The 25363-nt window shown below is 52.8% G+C and overlaps 1 protein-coding gene across 1 annotated transcript in view; it reads right to left on the reverse strand.

Moving 5' to 3' along the window:
- Positions 1 to 25363, reverse strand: part of Prex1 (phosphatidylinositol-3,4,5-trisphosphate dependent Rac exchange factor 1) — a 152722-nt gene that overhangs the window by 63783 nt on the left and 63576 nt on the right. The window contains exons 2-5 of the mRNA XM_052184324.1: positions 22318 to 22389; positions 19874 to 19996; positions 12586 to 12690; positions 7372 to 7473 (exon numbers count right to left, since the gene is read on the reverse strand). Of these exons, the coding sequence (XP_052040284.1) occupies positions 7372 to 7473; positions 12586 to 12690; positions 19874 to 19996; positions 22318 to 22389 (402 nt within the window). The remainder of the gene's footprint in view (positions 1 to 7371; positions 7474 to 12585; positions 12691 to 19873; positions 19997 to 22317; positions 22390 to 25363) is intronic.

Raw genomic sequence — 25363 nt, forward strand, 5'->3', positions numbered from 1 at the left:
TATAAGCAGGAACATGAGCTTCTGACACCAGATCTAGCCAGGCAACAAGGACAGGTCAGGTGTGGTCTGCAACGGCTGACCTGCTCAGCCTCCCTGGGGCCCGACAAGGGCTTATGGGAAAACATGAAGAGAAAGACTGGAGGGCAGACGTGCCATCCAAATCCGCATTCCTGACCCTCTCCTGGGCTACGGGTCCCAGAGACGCCACTACAGCCAGGCTTCCAGTGTAGGTTCACATCAAAGCCGGGGTCTTCCAGCCTCCACCTCAGGAAGGGAGGCCGAGATACTCAGCAAGCGCTCCAGCCAGGACTCACGTTGGGGGGTTCAGAGGGATAAGCCCTCTTTTCTCTGAAGATGTAATCCTGAGGCTGCTGATGCCTAACAGGAGAAGCCACCTGAAGGAAGGGCCCACTGAACTGGAAACTTCCAGGAAGAACAGCTGGAGACATTGGCCTGGGCAGGGAGTGGATAATTTGGGGGTGGGGCGGAGGGCTAAAACAGGCCCTGAGGGGAGTCCTGGCAGTTTTCCACTCTTTTCTGAAAAAAGCAAGTATAAGTTAGATTTTCCAGGTGTGGAGATGGCTAACAACAAAGAATGATAAGATGATAGGTTTTTAGTCACCAGTGAGACGTATTCACTAAACTGTTTCATAAAAACAACGCTGGATGCGTTACTGGGAGACGAAACCCATCACTGCTTGTACTGCCTTGTCAGATGCCTGGAAGTCAGCACAAGGCCAGGAGGCTGTGCCAGCATCTCCACAGAGAAAAGGGGGGCCTAGAAAGGAAGGGGTACCAACTGCAGGCTAGACCAAACAGAGCAACACCCCTACTTTCTGGGGCTGAGTGTAGATTGGGCCTTCCTATGTAAGCTCTGCTCACAAAGGCCCCTGCACCAGGCTCCTCTACCTAGCTCAGAGGGCGCAGCCCAGTGTTCCGGTGTCCCCTCTAATAATGCTTAGGATAGCAGTGGAGAGCACTTAAAGGTGTGTGGTTTGAATGAGAACGGCCCCCATTTGACTCATGTGTCTGAATGCTTAAGTCGCCAGGGAGCAGAACTGTTTGGGAAGGATTAGGAGGTGTGGCCCTGGGGGAGATGTGTCCGAGTGGGGCAGGCTTTGAGGTTATAAAAGCCCACTGCAGGCTCTTCCCTGCCCCCTCACCCTTCCCTCTCTGCCTCCGACCCTGAATCAGGATGTGAAGCTCTCAGCTACTTCTCCATGTTTGCCACCACACTCTCCACCATGACGATGAACTGACTGACCCTCAGAAGCTGAGAGCAAGCCCCCGACTAAATGCTTTCTTTTACAGTTTGCCTTGGCTATGATGTCTGTTCACAGCAATAGAACAGTGACTGAGACAAGGGGGATTAGCCAAAGAAAAGGAGAGGCTGGGGAAGTGGCTCAATTATAAACGTGAGGACCTACGTAAGCTCAGGTCCTCAGCGCTTGTGTAACAAAAGCAGAGACAGCGTGGTGATGCAATTCTGTATTTCTAGCACTTGGGAGGCAGAGGCAGGCAAATCTCCGAGTTCAAGGCCAGCCTGGTCTACAAAATAAAAATGGAAATCAATAGATGAAGACATTCGATACTAACCTCTGGCCTCCATGCACATGCACATGAATACATACATGTATACATCCACATCACAAATACATAACACACATACACACACACACACACACCCATATATCATACACACATGCCAAAGAAAGAAAAATGAAGCAAGAAAACAGGAAGTGAAAACTTCTAAAAGAACTTGAAAATATGTCTACCACAGCAGAAAAAACCTTGACACAGATACTCTATGCAAACTCCATGCAAATATCTTGAGCAATTCTAGCCTGTGGGGATCCAGGGACCCAAGCCTCCAAGAGGAGACAGAAAGAGGGATATCAGACAGACTCGCAACTCCTAGGCCTACTGGTGCAGGAGCAAGGGGTGCGGCTGTTCAGGTCCAGTGGGGACACTCTGCTCAGTGCAGGCACAGCTCACCTTACCCAGTTTCCTCCTGAGCCATCCTCTTGTGGCTAGCTCTGGCTAGCTCTGGCTAGCTCTGGCTTTGCCCATGCAGGCCTGGGCTGTCACCTGACAGTGACCACTGGTGGGCTACAGGGAAGCTACCCCTTAGCAGGACCAACTGTGTCAAGATCCAGGCTGCCCTAACTCATTTGTTGTGGGGTGGGGGCTGCTGTATATGTGGCCCAGGTCTGCAATGCACGGTCAGGAGATCTTCACAACCCTCTACATTCCACCAGTCAGAGGACTGGAGGGCCAGCCTCCCAAGGAAGCCACCACAAGGGTGACACCCCAGGCTCTACAGAGATGATGCTCCAGAGACAACAAGAAGACTGCAGATACTTGGGACACTCCTTGGACAGCTACAGCAGGAAAAAGGGAGGGCAGGAAACACGAGGGACTGACCCCCAACACCAGCAAGCAAGCCATCCTAGAGAGAGATGGGAAGAAACAGCAGCAAGGGGATGGACAGAAGGCAGGACAGGACAGGACAGCGCCCAGCTCCTCAGGAGGCTGAGGAAGGAGGAGAGTGGAGAGCAAGGCTAACCTGGGCAGCTTTACTGAGACCCTGTGTCAAAATCAAAGTGGCTGAGGTGCAGCTCAATGACGGACGCTTACCTAGGATATGGAAGGCCCTGGGTTCCGTCCCCACAAAAGACAGAGAGGTAGAGAGAGACATATATACAGACAGACAGATGGACAGAGTTCACATCAATATGCACAATAAACAGAAGGAGCTGAGCTGGGGTAATGCTATCATGTCAGACTGCAAACATGGCCTTTCTAGTGCTTCTTGAAGCTTCTTAAACCTAAGGACAATGACAACTCAACTGAAAGAGAGTGAAACACAGGCCAAACCAAGTGTGTGGCTAGTCAGGGCTGAAGCAGACCTGTGTCAATCAGAACAGCTCTCGTTCACCGAAGGATCTTAGAGGTTCCACCCTTCACTCTTTATCCAGCAGTCACTTACAGTAACAAAACTAATGCATCATCAACTCTAGGAAACTGAGGCACAGAGCTTCAGTCACGTCTCGAAGAGGCACCTAGCAGGATCTGAAAGGAAATAAAAATCCCACACTAGCCTCCACCATGACAGCATCAGAGAATACTCCTCCGGTGTGCCCGTGGCACACGCAGGTGTCTGCACAAGTCCCCTCTGCACTCTCCAATCCAGGCACATTTGGTTGTCAACGCACGTTCCCCCAAAACTGTCCAATCCACACAGAGAATCAGGGCGGCAAGCACCCACTGGGGAAGCAAACACAGCAGACTCCCTGGTCACGAGGCTAAGAGAAGACAGACGCAGAATGAAGCAGGACCCCGGAAGGGGTGATCTGGGCACACCCCAGGGAGGGTGCTGTGTGAGGACACGGGAGATGCTTTCAGGGTAGGAGGGCCAGGGGCTAAGGCAGACAGCAGAGGCTGGAGCTGAGGCAGACTCCAGCAAGGCAGAGGGCAGGATAGCAAGCGGCCAGCCTTGGGCAGACTCCACAGAGGAGCCAACAGGGCTTCTTCCCCAACTGTAATGGAGGAGGGAGAGTTGGGGGACATAGATAACCCAAGTTTTCATCCCAGAAACCACCAGTATGAAGTGGTTGATTCTTGGAATGGAGACAGGAGGTAGGATAGGAGGGGAGCCATTCTGGGGGAAATGAGAGCCAGCATATAGGGGGTCCAGGGGGTTATGAGCTGTGGATGGTCATAGCAGTGTTGCTTCTAAATGTCCACCAGCCAATGAGGGGACAGTAGGGCATAGTCCAGCTCACAGGGGAGTACTACTCAGTCATGAAAAGGGAAGGAAGTATGAACCCAGGCCACTGTGCGAAGTACATCTTACCGAGTAAAAAAAGCCAGACACGTAGGGATAAGATCTGTGACCCCAAGATCCTTAGAGACCTACCAGGGGGAGACTCAAGGCCCAGGTTGGAGTCTGTGAATCCAGCTGTCGATCCAAGGCTCTATCAGCAGCCAGGACAGGACAGTGCCACAGCAAGGGCCAGGTACTATCAGCAGACAATCAAAAGGTCCAGAATCATCCCCGGGTTCCCATTAGGGACCTGCTTGCTACATCTCAAGGCGTCACCCCAACTCTGAATCATCTCCCTGGAAACATTGACGGAAAACTCAATAAAGCTGGAAAATGCCAACTGTCTATCCTGAGCCCGGGCTGAGGAGCCAAAATAGAATGTTCCGGCTATTCTTAGGCAGTGTTCAAGTTCAGCTTTTGGGGCTGTTCCCAAAAGGCTTTCACTCGTGCCTACTCCTCCCCCACCCGAGGCTCCCCAACCCTGCAGCCTGTACCACTGGGAGTTCAGCGGGAACAAGGAGCCTCAGAGAACGGAGGACATCTGTGGGGGACGCGTCTGCACAGCTGAGGGGACAGGCTGGGGTTGGAGTCAGCTACTGCACTCATGGGGTCATCTTTTAGAATGCCCTGGAAACTGGGAGCAGAGGAGGCCCCCCAGGAGGGTGTAAAAGGTCCTCAGCCCTGCCGCTTGCTGATACAAATGTTCCAGTGGCAGGAGCCAAGGCGGGGGACACCGAGCAGTTGTCTGTCAAGGAGCATGCATGTCCCCACAGGAATCTCAGTCCCCGGCGGTCTCCAGGCTCCCGATGCATGCATCGGGAGGAGAGCGCAGCAGTGTGCACAGCTGTCAAGAGGGCAAGGCCAGACCTCCACCACTTCCTGTGGGTGCTTACTGCAGAGGTAGCCAGGGGTTGGCCCCAGCTGCCTCCATCTTCCTGGGGCAAGAGCCCTGTGGGACTAAAAACCCCAAGCTCTAGAGAAAAAGGAGCAGGCCTCAGGTCCACCAAGCTCTGAAGCCACCACACAGGTCCTCTCACCCGGGGTCACTGACACAGATCATTGAACCTGCTTCTCTGCAAGCTCCCATGACCCCAGGCTTGGTCGAGACCCAGAAACCAAAGGGTTAGCAGTTTGGCTCAGCTCTGGGGCTGCAAATAAGGGTTTTTCCTCAAGGGTCAGATGTTCAAGGCTCGGAACCCAGAAAAGTAAGACTAGTCACTGAGCCATGAAACCATCGGAGTTCTCAGGCCTCATTTAGGGAACTTGACAAGGCCTACAGACCTCACCCCCAAGCATGGGGACAACTGGACTCCCGAGCACGCTTCTTTAATGGATGTACGACTTGGGAAGCGGGGGAAGGTCTCTAGAATGAGACTGGCCAGGAGCAGCAGCCGCAGCTCATGTGCTGGGGGGCAGTCATTTACTTTCCTTCTCTGCGTCCCAAAGGCCTTGTCTGTCCTCCTGACTGTGGCGCAGGTAGTGTGCACTCACTTCATAACAAACCTAGAAGGGCTGGAGAAACTGAGGCATAAGGAGCGGCACAACTTACTCAAGAGCTGGAGCTAATAAACTGCCCAGGCAACTCTGACACAGGCAGCCGTGGACTACAAGCCCAGCACTAACGCAGGCCCGCTGAGGTGCTTGACAGGGCCAGAGAGGGCACACCCAGGCTTTCGAGCAGTGCCTGATCCTCCTGCTCACTTTGGTTTACCTTGGGGGTGGGGAGTTGGGGTTTCTTCCCCAACTAGGAATTAGTGTGAACTAGGAACTAGTGTGAACTAGGAACTAGTGTGAACACAAAACAAAAGGAGGGGGGAAGGCGGACTGAGGGGCGCCCCCTCCAAGGGATAGCTCACGCTCCCCAGCCAGATTAACCTGCTGCTTCTGAGCCCAGACTGTCCCTGGCCCGGGCACTCACTGAAGCCACAGGAGGATGCAGCCCAGCTTGCTGTGGATTCCCTCAGAGGTCCAAGTGGCCATGGCTGCAGGAGGCACAGGGTGAGCTGAGCCCCACTCCCACAACTTCTTCTGGGAGGACAGTGTCCTGGGTGTGCTGGAGAGATGGCTCAGTTCTGCTGCGAAAGCAAAAGGAACTGAACTCGCTCCTCAGCACTCACATAAAAGCCAGGTATGGTGACACATGGTTGTCATCGCCATGCTGGAGAAACAGAGACAGGAAGCCAGCTTCCTGGAGCTCAACAGCCAGCCAGTCTAGCACAAGAGAGGGCCCCAGGTCCCACTAAGATGCTCTATCTCAGGTAGAGCTCTAACAGGTAAATGGCTCCTAAAGAATACACCCAAGGTTAGCCTCTGGTATCAACACATACATGACCCAACACACACACAAGAATCATGACCCCAGCAGCACTGACAGCTCCAGGATCCTGTCAGCTCAGATACTCAAGGTCATTCACCTTCTCCAGCACAAACTACAAGTCAAGATTTCCCCCAGCATCTTCCTTACCCTCCCTGCAGTTCATGGAAACAAAGACAGAGGCGGTCCCCATGAGCAGGTTCGCGAATGAGGCATGAACGGTTAGGTGGCTTAGGCTAGCAGCAGGAAGCCCAAGAGTCAGCTATCAAACAGGCCTCGGGACAGAGTCAGGGTTGGCACCAGCCAACACCCATCATTTGTAAAGGCTGGGAAAGCAGGACCAAGCAGCAGATGGGGACAGGGCCATCCACGATGCTTGGGACCTGCCCAACTGTCGATTCTGAAGCTGAGGATGAAGTTGTCAAGGGTCAGCTCTGCCCTGGACTGCTCAGGCAAGGCCAGGCCAAGGTGGCTAGCAGAGAAGGTGACAGCAGGTGCATGGGTGCCTTGCCAAGTCATTCCATGCCCTCCCCAAATAGCCCAAGTCTTGGTGCCAGCCTGTCTGTCCCTCCTTGGGCCTGTGGCATATGGGTTTCAGTAACTGGCTTAAGGTTCAACTCTGAGTAAAAAGTAATTGGTTCAGGAGCAGAGCACCTGACCCGGATCTCAGCCAATCAGAACCCCATCCTGCTCTGCACACTGTCATTGGAGTAGAACAGAATGTGGGGGCCCATCTCAGCCAATCAGAGCATAGCATTACCCAGTGGCTGATGACCAACTCAAGGGAAAAGCAATGGTCTAAGGAGGTTGGAAGATGATCAGAGGATTAAGCCAAAGATTCCCGTGACTGGCTAATGTCAAACCACATGACTCAAATCCAAACCATTTGGAATACACCATTCCCTTAGCCACAGATGGCTGGCCACAGCCGGAGTGACTCTCCGGCTGTCCATCAGAACTCCAAGAGAGAGACTCATCGTCTCCTGCTGACTTTAAACTTGACAAGGTGTGAGTCCAGATGCCTACAGCCATCTGCTGCCTCGCTAGAGATGAAGTTGGTTATGGAAGCCGAAAGAACAGCAGAGAAAGAGGCAGAAGCTGGTCCAGCCTGGCCTAGGGCCAGCTCTGCCACTAGACACCATAGCTCCTAAAAACTAACCACTTCTCTTGTCAGTGGCAGCCTGGTGGAGCCCGCCACTTCTGCCTGGGGGCAGGTCCAAGGGAGTCTCACCTTGAGCAGGAGCGGGTACTTGCAGATCCTCTGGATCGGGGACAGCAGGTAGCCCTCCAGAGGGATGTCAGTGGTCTTCCGGCCTCCCAGAAGCATACAGCTCTGCAAAGGGACGTAAGACCAGCATTAATAGAATTGAAGAGCGACACAGGAGCGTGGGCCTGGGGCCTGGTCTCACCCATACGGCCCCATATAGACTTCTGCAGAGTTCCAGAATCTGCCCCTATCCTAGGGTCGCTTAGTGCTCCTGAGCACTTATCTGAGAGCACTGTGTTCTGAGAGCCCCACGCTCACACACACACACACAGCACCTCAGCAATTAAGACGGACCATAGAACTGCAGATCCAAAAACCCTGACTATGATGATTTTACAGACAATTTCACTATTCTGGCTCGGGAAATCTGACACACACACACAGACACACACACACAGACACACACACACACACACACAATCTCTCTCTCACACACACACACACAGAGGGGGGGAGAGGAGGGGGAGGGGGAGGAAGAGAGAGAGAGAGAAGCACAGTCAAACTACCTTATTTAGGCTGACTAAACCTGAGAAGACCTAAGTAACCACCTGCTAGAGAAGGAAAGCATCCGTATTTTTGCTTAAACTGCTTTGCAACAGATTCATACAACAGCATCCCAAACATCAGGGAGCATTGGAGGACCAGGGCCATGCACAGCAACCCAGATAAATCCCCAAACCCACTGGAACAAGAAAGAAAAACAGAAAGTTATGGACAGGACAACCCCATTCATAAGCCTTTTTAAAGGCGTGAAAAAGAAACCCAAGAGTTGTCTGGCTTTTGTTGTTGTCTTCATTTGTTTTGTTTTTGTGTGTATACATGTTTGTCTGCATTACTATACTCCATGTGGATGCCATGGAGGCCAGAAGAGAACCTAAGATCCCCTGGACCTAGAAGCACACACAGCTGAGAGTCCCAAACTCTGGTCCTCTGGCACCAGGATGAACTCTCAGCTGTGCCTCCACCCCAAAATGGCAATGTAGGAAGGAAAAACAAACATGAAGCAGAGACACCCCAGTTTCCAACAGGCTAGGAATTAAGAATCTTACTTCTAAAACGAGGTTACGGAGGCGGCCTGGGAATGCCTATAAGCGGTAAGTCCAGAACCAGGACTCTATGGTGGTTAGCAAGCTGCCATAATCACCCAACTCAGGCTAACCTGATCTACCCAGAACCACAACCTCCAGCAGAGGCTGCCCTGCCTCCACTTCCCGGGCCCCCACAAAGCCTTCTCCTGCCCCAGCATGTGACAACAGCTAGAGCCTGACCTCCAACCAGCAAAGAACTGGAAACTGTTACTATTTCAATGCACGGCTCAGGCACTGGAGTTTGGGGTGTCCAGAACTAGTAAGTCACAGATGGGGGAGGGAGAGTTACAGGAGTGCATGCTCATGCACATGTGTCTGGAAGCCAGAGGTCAAAGCCAAGTTGTTGTCTTCTGTTGTATTTACTTATTTATTTTTGAGACAGAATCTCACTATGTGCTATTCTGGACATGTATTCTATGTAGACCAGGCTGGCCTTGAACTTACAGAGATCTGCCTGCTTCTGCCTCTGCCTCCCAAGTGCTAGTATTAAGGGCCTCTGCCATCACACCTGACTGAGCCTAGAGCTCACTAATTAGGCGAGGCTGGCAAAGACCCTCTGGGATCTGCCTGCTCTACCTTCCAGCACTGAGGTTGCAGGTGTGAACCACCACGCCTGGCTTTTCACACAGGTTCAGGGGTCAAACTCTGGTCCTAACTTCCTTTATCATCTCCCCAGTCCCTCTCAAGACTTGTCCACCCAGTGCCAACACAGTAGGCAACATGTCACAGGCAATGTCCTCCCCTTTTGAGGGACTCAGACATGAGGACTCATCTTGCAGATGCAGGAAGCAGGAATTTCATCTCTGAGGTTGGAGGGCTTGGTACCGAGAACAGAGACAGCATCACCAACCCCTCAGCCTCCCCCCTCTGCAGAATGAAATGAACCTGGCCCCCCAGGAAATAGGACTTCCTCCTATGGTTTACCGTGATCCCCGGCATGGTTTACCGTGATCCCGGCATGGGTAAAGACACAAGCACACAGCCTCAGAAACGAGTGTGCCGGCTGACTCCTGTTTCCCAGAGTTGGTCTTAGGACCAGGGATGCCCGACTGCCCTCTGGGCATCCTCACAGGCTCCGTTCTCCGGGAAGTACAATTCTGCACCCTGGATCCTGGCTGTCGCTGCCCTCACATCCTCAGTCTCTGCATCTGTCCCTGGCACAGGCGAGGGGTCCTGGCTTCGGCAGCTGGGTGATGCCAGACCCCACACTGCGCACACTCGGGCCTTTGTCCTCACCACAAGCTGCCTGGGTGATGTCAGCTCCAGGCAAAGGAGAACAGAGAGCTGAGGACGAGAGGACTTTCCAGAAGCCCCTCAGATTCAAACGGGACGGCCACGGCCACCACCGGGCCCAATGCTCCGAAACCCACACTTTGCCTTGCTCTTCTTTTCTTCTTTGAGACAGGGTCTCTTGTACTGCAGGCAAGCTGTGAACTCAGGATGACTTTGAACTTTCTAATCTTCCTGCCTCCACCTCCTGAGTCCTGGGATTGCAGGCATGCAACAGTATGTCCTGTTTCTGTGGTGCTAGGTAGGGAGCTGGGGGTGAATGCACTCTGGGGAAGCACTCTGCCAACTGATCTACACCCTCCACCCCCACCCCCACCCTACCCTGCCCTCTTTTTACTTTCATTTGAAAGGAAAGCTCCTTCCCTGACCTCCAGGCTCCCCTGCACGCCCTGCCTTTCACCTGAAGGGGCATTCCTACTCCCTTGGCTGGCCTGCCTCCCTCACCATCTGAGAACAAACTACTCCAGTTGGCCAATCGGTGAGGTCCTGTGACACTGTTAATTGTCAGCTTGGCATAGCCTGCAGTCACCTGTGGAGACTGTCTAGCTCAGAACAGCCTGTGGGCATGTCTGTGGAGGGGTTGTCTTGGCTATGCTAATTGATGTGGAAAGACCCAGCCCATAGCGGGCAGCACCACTCTGTCTGGTGCCCCGGATTGTGTACGAGTGGCTATGAGATGAGGGGTATGCATGCACCCTGCTACCCTCAGCACCATGTCTCACTCAGGGAACTTAAGGCTGCATAAGATACCTTTCAGGGATCCCTGGACCGCCTCCATGAGGACAGAGACATCTGCCGTGTCCACTACTGTCCCTACTCAATACTGATCCTCTCAAGATGGCAGCCTCTCCACACAAAGCCACCAACTGGATTCACAATTCGACCATTTCACAGACACAGAAACACAGAAAGCCAAAGTCCCCAAGACCTTCCACTAGTGAACAGCCATCTCAAAAGGAGAGCCAGCCTGTCTGTTCCCAGCACAGTCACCCACCACTGTGGTGGCTATTCCTGGTCGTCAACTTGACTATATCTGGAATGAACTACAGTCTAGAATTGGAAGGCTCATCTATGATCCTAATTTGGAGGCTCAGAGATATAAGTTTCTGACCTGGATCTTGGCATGGAGACCTTGAAGCATAGTGGCTAAGGCAAGGAGATCTCTGAGTTCAAGATCATTTGGGATTAAAGGCATGGATGCACACACCTTTAATCTGGGCCACACCCTCAGCTAGAGACCCACACGCCAATAATCTGGGCCACACCCTCTGTTGGAGATATCTAAGGACACTGGAAGAAGGAAGATTCTCTCTCACTCTTCCTTGCCTGCTTGCCTCGTGGGACTGAGAAACTGCTAGATTCTTGGACTTCCATCCACAGCTGCTGCTGACCATTGTTGGGGAGTTGGACTACAGACTGTAAGTCATTGACCAATTCCCTAACTATATAAAGATTATCCATACATTCTGTGACTCTAAAGAACCCAAACTAATAACACCTCCCACGGCATCCGTGACAGCTCTTTTGCAGGTGGCCAGAAGCTGTGAGATGCCAGCCAGGAGGGAGACAGATGGTACACGTACGACACCCCACGTGCCTCCCTGTCTACACAGCCCCCGAGCAGCTGCTGCCGGAGTGTGGCAGCCTGGCCCACCGGAAAGGCTGTGTGAGAAGGAAGTGGGGGAATCTTCCTTACAATGCCCCCTTCATTTCCCTGGCTTCTTCCGGCCCCCAGGACCCCTGCAGAGTCTAGGGTTGGGCCCAGAGCAGCCGGGGCTAGAGAACTAGAGACGGACAGACTGCTGCTGACAGACAGAGGCCAGGGCAGAGTAACCTTCCTGTCTCCATGTTCTGCCCAAACTATTTTATTAGCACAAGAACAAAGAGCAAAGTTCAAAGGTCCAGACGGCAGGAGTAAAGGAGGAATGGCCACGAAAGCCTGCTGGAGTGGAGACAAAAATGGAAAAAGAGTTGGGATTCGCCTCCCTCGGATGCTCACTGGCCCTGGAGGCAGCATGAACATGCCTGTGAGGGAATCCCGTGTGACACTGGCATCAAAGGCCTGAGGAGGCTTGGTAGGAGGCTGTGCGGGAAGGAGATGATGGCTCAGGAAGCAGAGGGTGGGAGGAGCCCCGTGGTGCAGGTTAGATGCCCGAGAGCCTAGAAGCTCCCCAGCCATACCACAGAACTGGTCGACTCCAAGAGCCGAGCTCTATTCCCATGGGAAACCGGCAGCATGGAGCACGGAGTGGGGTATCCCCGGCTAAATGTGTGGGGACTCTCAAAGGTCAGAGTACAGGACTGGTGCCCCAACAAGCTCTCTCTTCAAGCACAGATCCTGAGAGACATTTGGCATCACTGAGGCCTCAGATCTACTGGTGACATAGGATGGGGCAGTACCCTAATGTCTTCTTAGACATTTTAGCTGGTCACAGGCCGACCGGAATAAAGCCTACATTCTACCAAGCATTGTGGCACGTATCTGCTACCCCAACACCATGGACGCTGAGGCGGGACTTATCACAGTGTGGGCTACAGAATAAGATCTGTATCTGTAAGTGGGAAGCGGGGCAAGCGAGACGGCTCAGCAGGTGAAGGACTTGGGTATCAGCCTGAGAACCTGCGTTCGATTCCCCAGAATGCACTTTGGTCCCTTACCTGTACTTTAGACCAGAAATTGGAAACTGACTCTAACCTGCCCACTGCCCGTTTTCGTAACTAGCCCAGGGAGATTCCCCAGATGGGAACTGTGGGCGGCTCAGGTGGGCTGGAGGTGGGCAGAGCAGAGGCGGGCACTCACCAGGAGGAAGGCACGCACAGCAGGCACCTTGTTGAGCTCCACCAGCAGGCGCAGGGCCTTCTCGTGATTGCTGCAGTACTCTTCATACACACAGAACTTGTCCTTCTGCAAGACAAGGGCAGAGCTGTGAGATGCAGGACACGGGCTGAGGCAGGCCGACACAGGCGGGCGGGGCTCCCCAGGGGTCATGCACAGGATACGGGCTCAGGCCTCAAGATGAAGTGGTCCAGAAGGAGCTCCAATTGGCTTCAGTACTAGGTCCATTGTTTCTGGCAGCCTGTGTGATCTTCTGAGATCGGGGAGAAGCACTGAGCGAGGGGACCCGGACCTGGGCACCTGCTGTGACTCTGAGGTCCCCACAGGAACCCCACACCACAGTGTCCTCCACAGGAAGATGGTGCTAATAAATGTCAGGAACTTGTTGCAATAGGAGGCTACCTCTGTTGACCTCTAGGTGACTCTGAGCCCCAAATTGGATTCCTTCCAGCCCAGAGGCCACCTGAAGGTCACCAGGTCGCTATTCATCAGTCACATTTCAGACTTGGACAAAACAGAGCCCTCTCAGCAGGAAGTTCTCAGCTAAGCATTCCCCCACTCCAAAGGGTCCCAGAATCGGCCAAACCCCAAACCAGGATGTCCTGAGGAGGTCCCTTGGGGACAGAGGCCTGCAGAGCTTACACCTCCGAAGGAGGATGGAGCAGAGACCCCAAGAAACTAAGGAAGGAAGAGGTGGGTCTGCAGGGCATGCCTCTCATCCTGTGTCTAAAGCAGCTCCGCAGCCCATGCTTCCTACAGAGGGTCCAGGAAAGAGGAAGCCAGAGAGGAAGGTGGGGGAGGGAAACAAAAGAAGGAGCACGAGGGGGAGCATTTCCTCCACAGGCGCCTGGGAGGGAAACAGAAAAGGGAAATGAAGGAAGGACGGGGTTTCCAACCATCAGGAGCCCTAGCCTGCTACCCTCATGCTCCGCTCCACGGATCTGAGTGCACACCCTGAGGAACAGCGCCCGCGGCCAGCGAGCGCTAACGGCCACATCAGGTATGGGCCGAGCACAGGGTTAAGGCCACTGCTCTCTCATGAGTGTAGACAGTCACTCTTCACCAGAACCTCACAAGGTCCATACTGACCCAAGCGCCCAAAAAGCAGAGAGGGGAAAAAAAAACACCTCATCTCACCAGGACCTAAAATCTTGTAGTACCCCCTTCCCAGTGCCCTCTCAAGGTCATGGCGTAGGACAAAGGATGGCAGCTGGGGGCAATCAATGCCCAGGGTAGAAAGTCACAGACTAAGCTCTGAGGGACCCTGGAAAATTACCAGGAGTCTCACCCAGCACACACTGCCTGAGCAGCAGTGGCCCTGGCCAGGGAGCTCTGCCCCCCTAAACTTTGGTTTCTTTGCATAACAGGTTCCTGACAACTGTGTGACGAGAGAACAGCCTGGTACATGGTAATGACTTCAGGGCACTTGAGTACCCTCCAAACAAGCAACACACACACACACACTGCTGGGAAAGTACCAACATAAAAACCACCCCACTTACCCAACAGCATGCACATGTCCATATACCATGAAGTGAACCCCGACCCTCTGGACATTACAACAGTCAAGTGACACACTAGAAGCAGCTACTGTGCACAGAACCACATGGATTTCAGGACCCAGCCTCCACCTGCAACCTGTGCAGCCCACTGTGAAGCAAGGGTCAGGAAGGCTTAATGCGTCATGTCCCCCACAGGATCATGTGTTCAAATGCTTGGTCTCCGGCTGCTGTTTGTGGAGACTGTGGAACCTTTAAAAGGCAGGGCCTGGCCAGAGGAATCAAGTAGCCAGGGGTGGGCCTTGCTACCTATAACCTCCTAGGCAGAGCTCTGTTTCCTATCTACCATGCACTTCCTACCAATGGTGGGCCTAGCCCCCTGACAATGAACCAAAGCAGAAGTTTCCCCTTAAATTGCTTTCATCTGGGATTCTCTCAGCACTGTGTAAAGTTGCCAGTAGGCAGCCAATCAGAGAGCTCCCTGTCCTAGCAACGGTGGCCAACGGGAGCCCTGAAGAAGGCCTGGTGTTCTGGGCGAGAGATGCAGGCTACCTCAGCCATTGTTCGAAATATACCTATGCACTACCACCACTGCTGCTTAAGGATGAAATCAACATTTGAGAAAAAGACCAAAGACAGAGAAAAACAGTCCTAAAAATGTCATAAGGGCCCCTGGATCTAGCCACACATGAATCCAACACACATCCTGGCAGGTCGCTCACGGGCACCAAAAAAGGTGCTTTCTTTACAGAAGCTGAATTGCGGCTTTTGTCATGACAATAAAGATCCTCTAGACCAGCTCTGATCTTTGTTTTTAATTTCTTATTTCTTAAGAGAATCTTGTTTGTTTGTTTGTTTATTATATGTAAGTAGCTGTCTTCAGACACACCAGAAGTGGGTATTAGATCCCATTACAGATAGTTGTGAGCCACCATGTGGTTGCTGGGATTTGATCTCAGGACCTATGGAAGAGCAGTCGGTGCTTTTAACCACTGAGCCATCTCTCCAGCCTTAATTTCTTATTTTTAAGTGTGTGTGGTGATTCATTCCCTGTGTAGTACATGAGAGCCACACTGTGTCCAGAGAGGCCAGACAACAGCACCAGATCCCCTAAAGCTCAAACTACAGGTGGCTGTGAGCCACTGACTGGGTGCAACCAGTCATATTCTAAGAAGAAAATGCAAAGCACAAGGCTCAAATATAATGACGTGTCACCTCCCTGTCGACCTCCACCTATACCACAAGGAGCCAGTCCAGAAGACAAGGTTCCCACATGCCAACCCCAGCCAATGGCAATGAAACTGGAGCTTGCTGGCACCCCTAGGGACTCAAGAGATAGAATACTGTGATTGATTAGTAATGTCTGCCACGGGTGCAGAGAGGGAAGGGCAGGATACTCTACCTCTGACAGTCTACAAGGTCACCCCTGCCTCAGTCTTCCAGAAGGGGAGGCCTAAAACTTGCTGCCTGGAGCAGCTAGGAGTAGCCAGTAGCTCTGTGGTGGCTCCCACAGGCTCACAAGATTTAAATATTTAGTCACCACTGAGTGGCACTACTTGAAAGGGTTAGGAGGTGTGGCCTTATTGGAGGAAGTGTGTTGCCAGGGATGGACTCTGAGGTTTCAAAAGCATCTGTTGCTCTCTTCCTGCAGGCTGGGGATCTGGATGTAGAACTCTCAGCATCTTCTCCAGTGCCATGTCTGCCTGCACGCCACCATGCTTGCCGCCATGATGGGAATAGATTAAATCTGAAACTGTAAGCCAGCCCCAATTGAATGCTTTTCTCTGTGAGAGTTGCCATGGTCACAGGTCTCTTCGAGCAATAGAACCCTGACTAAGACAGCAGCCATGCTCCCCTCCACAAACCCAGCAGATCAGTCACCCACTGTCCTCACAGCAGGATGTTCAGCCTCAGCCTGTGCCTTGGTCTGCAGATTCGGAAGCCTCTAAGTACCGAGTTCCCCACACAGGTGGGGACATACAGCAGCTGGGAGAAAGACCCAGCCACTGCGGGAGCCGTGCACATTGTCACAGCTACGAGAATGCCCAAGAGAAGGCACCATCAGCTCCAAACCACAGCCAGGAAGACCTAGGCCTGGAGAAGGGCAGGAAGCAGCTGGACCATAAAGATAGGGAACGGCCAGCTACACCCGCAAAGGTCCACAACCTGTCACCTGTTCACACATTCTGTAAGCAGAAAGCATCCACATGATTCAGGTTTACCACCCCTTGGCTGCCACAACTCTCAGAACAAAACCCAAGGTCCTGGTCTTGGCTAAAAGTCCCACGGGACCTGGTTCCATGTCGTTCCATCTCTCCCCCACAGCTTGCTATTTGGCAGCATAAGGGCTTCCCTCTGTGTCTTAGTCAGGGTTTTTATTCCTGTACAAACATCATGACCAAGAAGCAAGTTGGGGAGGAAAGGGTTTATTGAGCTTACACTTCCACATTGCTGTTCATCACCAAAGGAAGTCAGGACTGGAACTCAAGCAGGTCAGGAGCTAATGCAGAGGCCATGGAGAGATGTTTCTCACTGGCTTGCTTCCCCTGGCTTGCTCAGCCTGCTCTCTTATAGAACCCAGGACTACCAGCCCAGAGATGGCACCACCCACATGGGACCCTCCCTACTTGATCACTCATTGAGAAAATGCCCCACAGCTGGATCTCATGGAGGCACTTTCTCAACTGAAGCTCCTTTCTCTGTGATAACTCCAGCCTGTGTCACGTTGACACACAAAACCAGCCAGTACACTCTGCCTTTCCCCAACCAGAACACCTTCCTTCAAGGCAACCCTACCTCCACCCTGGAAGAGGGCCACTCAGGGTGCCCGTGTAAACTCCAGCTTCACATGCACAGCTGGCCACGATACAGTGCACATCCCTAATACTGCATGAGTCACTATGACCCTTACCTGAAAAGCCACCCTTACGTCCTGGGTTCCTGTTTGCCACATCCACCAAGCCTGACCCTGAGTAGCCCCCCAGAGGGGTCCTAGTCACTTGATGACTCCAACATCTTATATCCACCATCATATCATCGGCATGGACATCTGAATGAGGCCTGGCACCGTGCCTGAAGCTCAGACTTCTACCTGTATTTCAGGAGTCCTTGTCACTTTCGATAATGGCAGATTCCAATGGCAGAATGTCTCAGGCCTAATCCCAGTTGTGACACTAACTAGTTACCCAAACTCAAACTATAACTTAGTCTCTCTGGGTCTCAGTTTCCCCATCTGTAAAATAGGCGGTGACAGTAACTACCTTCAAAGGCCGCTGTCAAGTTTTGAGACACAGGGACCTACTCTTTAGCCCAGGCTAGCCTTACACTCACTCCATAGTCCAGGCTGGCCTCACACTTGAGGTAATCCACCTACCTCAGCTCTCCCAGCGCTGGGGAGACAGGTGTGTGGCACCTCCCTTGCCATCCTGCAGTTTTAGTATATGTGGAGCGGGTATGTGTGGAAAAACAGCACCCTGAACAGAAAAGGGGGCCACCTGGAGCTTGTCTATGTAAATTCAATCAACAGTGGTTAACTTGAGGATGTGGGCTCCTTCTAAAGACTGAGTAGGTGGCAGGGGATGACTGGTCTGGTCAATTCCTACTTCCTCAGCCTCGATGCTGCTTGGGGTCCCCAGGGACGTAAGGATAAGGAACAAAGCAGGATTTGGCCTTTGGGGCTAGAGTGGACACCGTGTTGATCCTGTGGGACCACCAGGAATTACACTGTGCAGTTTCCTCCCACCGGCAACCAAATCCCTGCTAAGAGCTCCTGGCCTGCACCAAAGTGGGACCCCTTCACTGCCAAGTGCACAGCCCCCAAGGCCACCCCAATTCTGGCATCCTCCCAGCTGCCACCAGCTTAGGTCTAGACGGGTGTGTGGCACTAGATCAACCTCTTCAGATTGCCCCACCCCCACCGAAGCCACCTGCACACCTGCCTCCAGCAACTGTAAAAATCCCAAGCCATGGTGACTCACCCCCTCCCTCCCTGAGCATGGGGGCAGAGAGGGTGAAGGAGCTACATTTTAAATTAAAACATGATTTGAAATTAAAAACACTGACTCATCCCGAGCAGCCCGGGGGCTGCTTTCTCGGCTGCTGGCACCTCCTGAGGAAGGGGTTCAGCCAGGTGTGTGGGTAACGCTGGTGTCTCCTCCATCCTGCCTCCTCTCTCTCCTGAGACACAGTCTAAGCAGCCCAGGCTGGCCGAGAACTTCCCATTCCCCCTGCCTCAGCTTCCTAGACACTGAGGTTACAGACCCTGCACCTCACACAGAATCTTCAGGCGGCCTTGGCCTGAGGCAGGTAGGTGACTCTCCGGTAGGATTCGTGAAAGGGAGCTTTCCCGATACACACGCTGTCACCCGAGCACCTTCTGTCTGCAGTGGCAGCTGTCCACCGTCCCCTCCAGCAAGGACACTCATGCACCTTGCTAAGTATGTTTACTCAAGTATTGAAATGAAATAATTTTAAAGGATTTCACAATAACCCCAGCAGGCAGATGCAGCAGAGGCCTCAGCCTCAGAGCGTCATAAATCTGTAACCTGGAAAGCTCTGGATAGATTTTTCTAGTTCCAGATCTGATGTCACATGTGGTGACAACCGTGGTATCATACTGTCATGTCCTGTCATTTGTTTGCCCACGGAGTGGGCAGGTGAAAGTGGGATAGTCTCATATCTCTTTTCTCCATTTTTTTTTAATTGTAGTTATAGCTGGATGTGGTGGCCCATACCTTTAATCCCAGCACTCAAGAGGCTGAGGTGGACAGATCACTGAGTTCAAACCCAGCCTGAGCTTCATAGTGCATTCCAGCCAGGCAGAGCTACACGGTGAGACTCTGTCTCAAAAAAGAAAATAATATGAAGTACATTCTTATGTCTTCGTATATGTGTGTCACTCTGTCTGGGCATGAGAATACCACGGCATGTATGTGGAGCTCAGAAAACAATTTACTGAAGTCAGGTCCCTCCTTCCACTCCATGGGTCCTGGGGACCAAATGACAGGGGCCACGCCCTGCAGCAAGTGTTTTAATCTGCTAAGCCATCTCACCTGTGGCCTAGGGGCAGACCATCAAGCCATACAGTTCTCTACTCCCGTGGTGTGGCCAGTATTATAAAGGGAGGCCTGCCAAGAGGACAGGACGTGACCCTTTACAGTGTCCCATGTTGCAGTGACCCCCAGGCAACTTGTGCTGCTACTTTATATTTTACTACTGTTATGAATCGTAAGTAAATAATCTGAGTTTCCTGATGGTCTTAAGTGACTCCTGTGAAAGGGTCGTTCTTTGGGTTACAACCTACCTGTTGAGAACTGCTTTTCTAGACCAACAAAGGGACTGGTGTGGCTGGATGAGGGGCTACATCCAGGAAGTGGCAGGGATGTGTGGAGCCATGAGAGTTCTAGATGGGAGAAGCAAGCATGTCTGTGTTTCCAGGGGGTCTCTAGCAGCTTAGAGGAGGCCCTAAGCTCTTCACTGAGGTTTCCAAACTCTTCACCGAGGGGGAAAAAACAGAGGCTACCGAGGCTCAGGGGCTCACAGTAAGTCACCAAGAGCCTAGAATGAGGCCTAGCAGACTGTGGCCAGGGATCAGTGTACAAGACCACGCCCCACAAACTCTTGGGAGGTGGTTGGGAGAACCAGACCACGGGAAGGGCCACGCAAAGGCCACGGCAGAGGCAGAGCTGACTGAATACTCAAACCCTGGTCCTTACTCTCACCCACAGACCCATCTCTCCGGGCCCCATACTTACAAATTTCAAGAAAACATTCCCAAGTTCGTGCTGAGACTGAGGCTCTGGGTGTAAGCAGTACTCCAGGGCGGCCAAAAAGTCCTTATGGACTTCCAAGATGTCCTCGATGTTGGAGAAGAGGATCTAGAGTGGACCAAAAGGCCAGAGTCAGTCAGGAGCACGGAGCAGGGCCGTGCCCAGAATAGCTGCACCCCAGGGTGCAGGAGCAGGCATCAAGGGTGAGGTTCCCCTGGGCCAGGCAGCTGCTGTTGGCTGCGTTCCCATCAGCAGCAGGTGTGCAGGCCAATGGCAGACCGGGGCTGGATCCAATCTTCACAAGGAAGAAGCCAGGCCTGGCCCCGATTTACCCGAGAACCGGAGGCTCAAAGAGCAAGGTTGGACACCCCAGACAGCTGCAGAGCAGAGCATCACTCTGCCACGCCCAGAAGCTTCAGGTGTATAAAGCCACAGGGCGATGCACACCAACGAGTGTTCACATGGCCCGTGCTCCTGCAATGGTGAGTGGTCAAAGGGGAGGGCCGGGGGCCAGAACCCACTCCCCAGTTCCTGCCAGGCCTAGCACACCCAGAAGCCCACTCCCTCCTCCACCCCATCGGGGGCTGCTTGTCACCCATGTTCTCCTTCCCTTCTGCCCTTCAGCTTGCGTGGTTGAGCCTGGTTATATTGAAGGTAACATTCTAGACCAGGCCACTGTACTGATTTTAAGGAAGGGCTGCCATGTTGTCTGTCCCTTGAGTGGACACTCAAAAGAAACAAGAAAGGCCCACTCAAAAAGCATACTCAAAAATGGCAACAGGGCCAAAGTGGGAATGGCTCGAATATTCCTTCATAGGAGAATAGACTGTGGCGCGGTCCCTGTGTGGAATATTACAGAGTCGGGGAGAAGCACAGGCCAGGGCTGCACACTGTAATACAAACAAATCCCACAGATGTAGGATGACAAAAGACACCAGACACACAAGAGCTCATTGTCATAAAGTGTAAGAACAGGCAGAAACAGGGCTGGGAGAGGCAGCGCACACCTTTACGCCCTGTGCTTGGGAGGCAGAGGCAGATGGATCTCTGAGTTCGAGGCCAGCCTGGTCTACAGAATGAGTTCCAGGACAGCCAGGGCTACACAGAGAAATTCTGTCTTTAAAAAAGATAAGACTGTGGGCCGGTCGGGTCGGTCGGTAGCAGTGCACGCCTGTAATCCCAGCACTCTGGGAGGCAGAGGCAGGCGGATTTCTGAGTTCGAGGCCAGCCTGGTCTACAGAGTAAGTTCCAGGACAGCCAGGGCTATATACAGAGAAACCCTGTCTTGAAAAAACCAAAAAAAAAAACAAAAACAAACAAACAAAAAAAAGATAAGACTAAACAAAAACCATCACAGCAGTGGAAGTTTCACAGCTAGAGGGGTGAGGTGGGAGGGGAGGGGGTGTTGGTTGGGAGGGGCAGTGAGCAGGCCACAGATACTCCCTGTCTTCAGGGTGAACCCAGGTGTGGTACAACCACGCCCTCAGGACTCCAATGCCTTGTTGGATGGAGATTAAGACCTGACATATAGGCGACTTCTTAAAAACTAACAAGGCTTAACCTTAAGTGATAATAAGGGCGTCTAAGCTCTAACAGTGTGTAATAAATCAATATAACAAACTGTAGGTGTTCAGTGATTATCTGTCGAGTGAATGAATGAATGAATGAATGATGAAGCACATAGGTCCCAGCAAACAGGCATACTTTCACCATCCTGGCCATCCCATCCCCCAGGGTCTGCTGTGCAGCAGCACTGCCTTCCAAGAGAGCCAAAGAGAGGGCTTAGAATTGTCAACATGCACATGACTGGCACAAGCCAGGACATTAGGCAGGGGGTCATCCTTGGCCACATATATGGTAAATGCTGGGTTCTTCAGATACACATTATCCCCTCGTATCTACTTCCCCCTGAACCGGGCCAATCAGAGCACAAAGTAAAAGGCTTTTAGAAACAGGAGGTCAGAGTGCTAGCCAGCATGGGCCTCAGAGGCACACAGACGGCCCATTGATACCGCCCAGACTCCCCAGCGCCACAGCCAGAATGAAGCTGGCCCAGTGACTCGTGGGCCTGTCTTGATAGCCCACGCCCATGGGAGGAGTAGGCGGGCAGCAGGAGACATCAGGCTCCCAGGACAGAGACACCAAGCTGCGGGGGAGGAGGAGGGAAGGCCAAATAGCCACATGGAGTCTGAACTGGAGAATGGGGCTGGGGCACAGCTTCCCTCCCTCCCTCCAACCCTCCCTCCCTCCTTCCCACCCTCCTTCCCTTCTAGGGGAGGCAGGCAGTGCCAAGGGCTGCTGAGGGCAGGCTGGGGACCAGAGGCGGGCAGTGCTGAGGAGTGAGCTCAGAGCCACCTAGAAGATGTAGGGCCAGCAGCAGCAGCAGCAGCAGCAGCAGCAGCAGCAGCAGTGGCAGCAGGAGTCCTCACCTTGACATTCTCTTCCGTGAGGCCCTTCTCCACAGAGACGGCCAAATTCTGCCGGATCCGCTGCAGGAAGGCCTACGGAAAGAACAGAAAGCAGAGATGAGCAGTCATATCTACCATCCTGGACACACTGCCTGCGGGACACGGGTTCAAATGCTGGCCAGGACCTGAGAGGTTGCACAGTCAGGGCAAAGATGTAAAGGCTCCCCTGCGGACAGGCTACTGTCCTGGGCTGCCCGCCCCCCAACAGCCTGCTCAGCTAAAGGCTTCCACAGAGGATGGACAATGCCTGACCCTGTGTGGCGCTAACAACACGGAGCCCCAGTCCCCCAAGAATCTACAGCCCAAAGAGACACTCAGACCTGCTTCCTCACCCAAATACCTCGCAGACCATGCAACAATGATCATCTTTCCAGGTTTTCCTTTTAAGCTTTAAGGCATTTATATCACTCAAAAGAAAAAAAAGCATAAAATGTCAAGAACGTGACGCATCTCCTTTATACCCCAGCCCTGCCCACTGACCCGCGCTGTCCCTCACAGGAACCTCAGCTCCCGGCACCACAGATGGCCACACGCCATCTGTGCATTCACGTGCCCACACAGCTGTTCTCACTGTCCCTCCCCTTCACACATTAGAACAGCAGCACCAGGGACACTCCAAACCTACCCACAAGGGTGCAGAGTGCAAAGACACTCTCCTGTCCCCTTGCATATGGGGCCAGGGGAGAAGATGGCCAGCCAATGTCACCAGGTGGGATGATGGGTTTTGCGGGGTGCTGGGATGAAATTCCAGGCTCTTGTGCATGCTAGACCCTACCACTGGGCTGATCTCTAGACCACCCCTCCTTTTGAAATCAAAATTGGGAGTATTCACGTGTCTCCCAGTCCACTTTTCCTTCCTTCCTCCCTTCCATCCTCCCTTATATTTTGGCCAGCCTAAAACTCAGTCCTGCCTCCGCATCCCTGGTGCTGGGATCATAGATGTGTCCTTCAGAGTGCTAGAGAGAGACCCTGTTATTAGGAGAGAGCAGATGACAGGGGTCCAGTGTAAGACTGGAGGGCGTGTAACGCACTGAGGAGACATGATGGTGGCTGGAGAGCTTGGGTGGGACCGAGTGGGCAGAGTGGGCATCAGGACAGAGGGAGAGCTACTGTGGAAGCTGTAGACGTGGCTAAGGACACAAAGGGCATAGAAGGAAAGAGAGGGACCTGAGCCAGCACCTAAGGGAAACTGAGGCTAGTCTCCCACAAAGACTTCCGGCTCAGGACGTGAAGCCTGGCCCAGGTTAACTGGGCAGTGGTCACATAGAGACCCTTGAAAAGATGAGTCTATGGGCTTGTCCCAGCCCAGGGGAGCCATCAGCTAACAACTTCTCCCGCATGTGGTTACAGCCAGGACCTCAAGGGGACTGAGTGTGCCCCATCCTACCACCCTCGTCTAAGGAGATGTCTCAGGGAGAGGGCTAGTGTGGGGGAGGCAGAAGCGGACGGCAGAGGGGTTGCTGGTCCTTCAACTCTGCTATCGGATCCTTTTCTGTCACCTGGACTGACACCCACAGTGTCCCCAAATAAGCAGGGCCTTCATGCAGCAGCAAGGCTGGTGCACACAGCCAGGCCCCCTCATTTCCACCTACAAGTCCCTCTGTGACCATGGGTCGTGATGGACTTTCAATGCTATCACTTTACTGGTGAGCCTGGTTTGGTTTGGTTTACTGGTCCACCTGGCTTCCAGGGAGTACAGACATCAATTACCCCCCATCTACCAGGCCTGCATGCACCCCAACCATGGTGTTCTCAGTCCTAGCTCCCCGCGGTCCCTCAGAGTCCCAGCCGGCCTGGTCAATGACACCTCTGCCTCCTGGGGCTTTAGCCTCTTCACCCCTCAAGATCCCTTAAGATGCACAGACAGGTCAAGGCTCAGCTTAATTCTTCATGACTCCCTGCTCTGAAGCTTAAGATCTTGACTTGAGGGGCTGGAGGGATGGCTCAGTGGTTAAAAGCACTGGCTGCTCTTCCAGAGGTTCTGAGTTCAATTCCCAGCAACCACCTAGAGATCAGAGTCTGTAATTCCAGTGCTAGAGGATCTGACACCCTCACATAGACATGCATGGAAGCAAAACACCGACATTAATAAAATATTGCTTTAAAATATATATCTCGACTCAAAATCACCACGGAACCACATTGACACGGTGTGGGGGACGCCTCCATGGGCTGGGGTGCCAGACTGGGTAACGAGCAGAGGCCAGCTGAGCACCAGCCTTATCTCTCTCTGCTTCCTCCCCTCAAGGGCAGCGTGACAGGTCCTCACACTCCTCTCACGCCCAACCCCCCACCTACCCCCAACGATGGGCTGCTCAGACTCCTCCTGCCATCACACACACACACACACACACACACCCTTGAACTGTGAACCACAGCAAACTCCTCCTCTAGACCAGTCTTATGTCTCAGCAAGCATACCCTTGGCGTTTGTCAGTTTGTTTGGCACTCCATCCTTCCACACTGGAGTCACACTCTCAAGCCTGCCCCAGGACCTTTGCATATGCTCTTCCTGCTGACAAGCTTCCCCTCCGGTTCTGCCCTGAAGCAGCTCCATCTTCTTTGTCAGGCCTTAAGCAATACTCACCTCTTCCAAGAAGCCCTTCCTGCCCCCTGAGGTCATTACCTCCTCATTTTGAATTATTTTAAAAAAAAAATGAGCTCAAACAAGATACACCAGCTTTTAAGAGTTAAACAGTACAACAGGAGTGAGGCTAGTAATCTTAATCTCTACAGAGGTCAGGTTTGGAAACCACTGGGCATTGGTTTAAACCACAGCTCTTCCTCTATCCCGCTGTGTGACCTCAGGAAAGTGAACCAGTTTCTCTGAATCTTAGTTTACTCTCCCCAAATATGGACATCAGAGTGTGTTTTAGTATGTATGTATCCATGTGTATATGTGTGGATGTGTGTGTGCGATGTATCAGTGTGTGTCTATATGTGAAAGTGTGTGTGCATCAGTATGTATTTGTCAGTGTGGGGGAGGGGTAGTGGGTATTTTTGGGTG

Source organism: Apodemus sylvaticus, chromosome 5 (genome assembly GCF_947179515.1).
Source record: "Apodemus sylvaticus chromosome 5, mApoSyl1.1, whole genome shotgun sequence".
NCBI lineage: Eukaryota > Metazoa > Chordata > Mammalia > Rodentia > Muridae > Apodemus > Apodemus sylvaticus.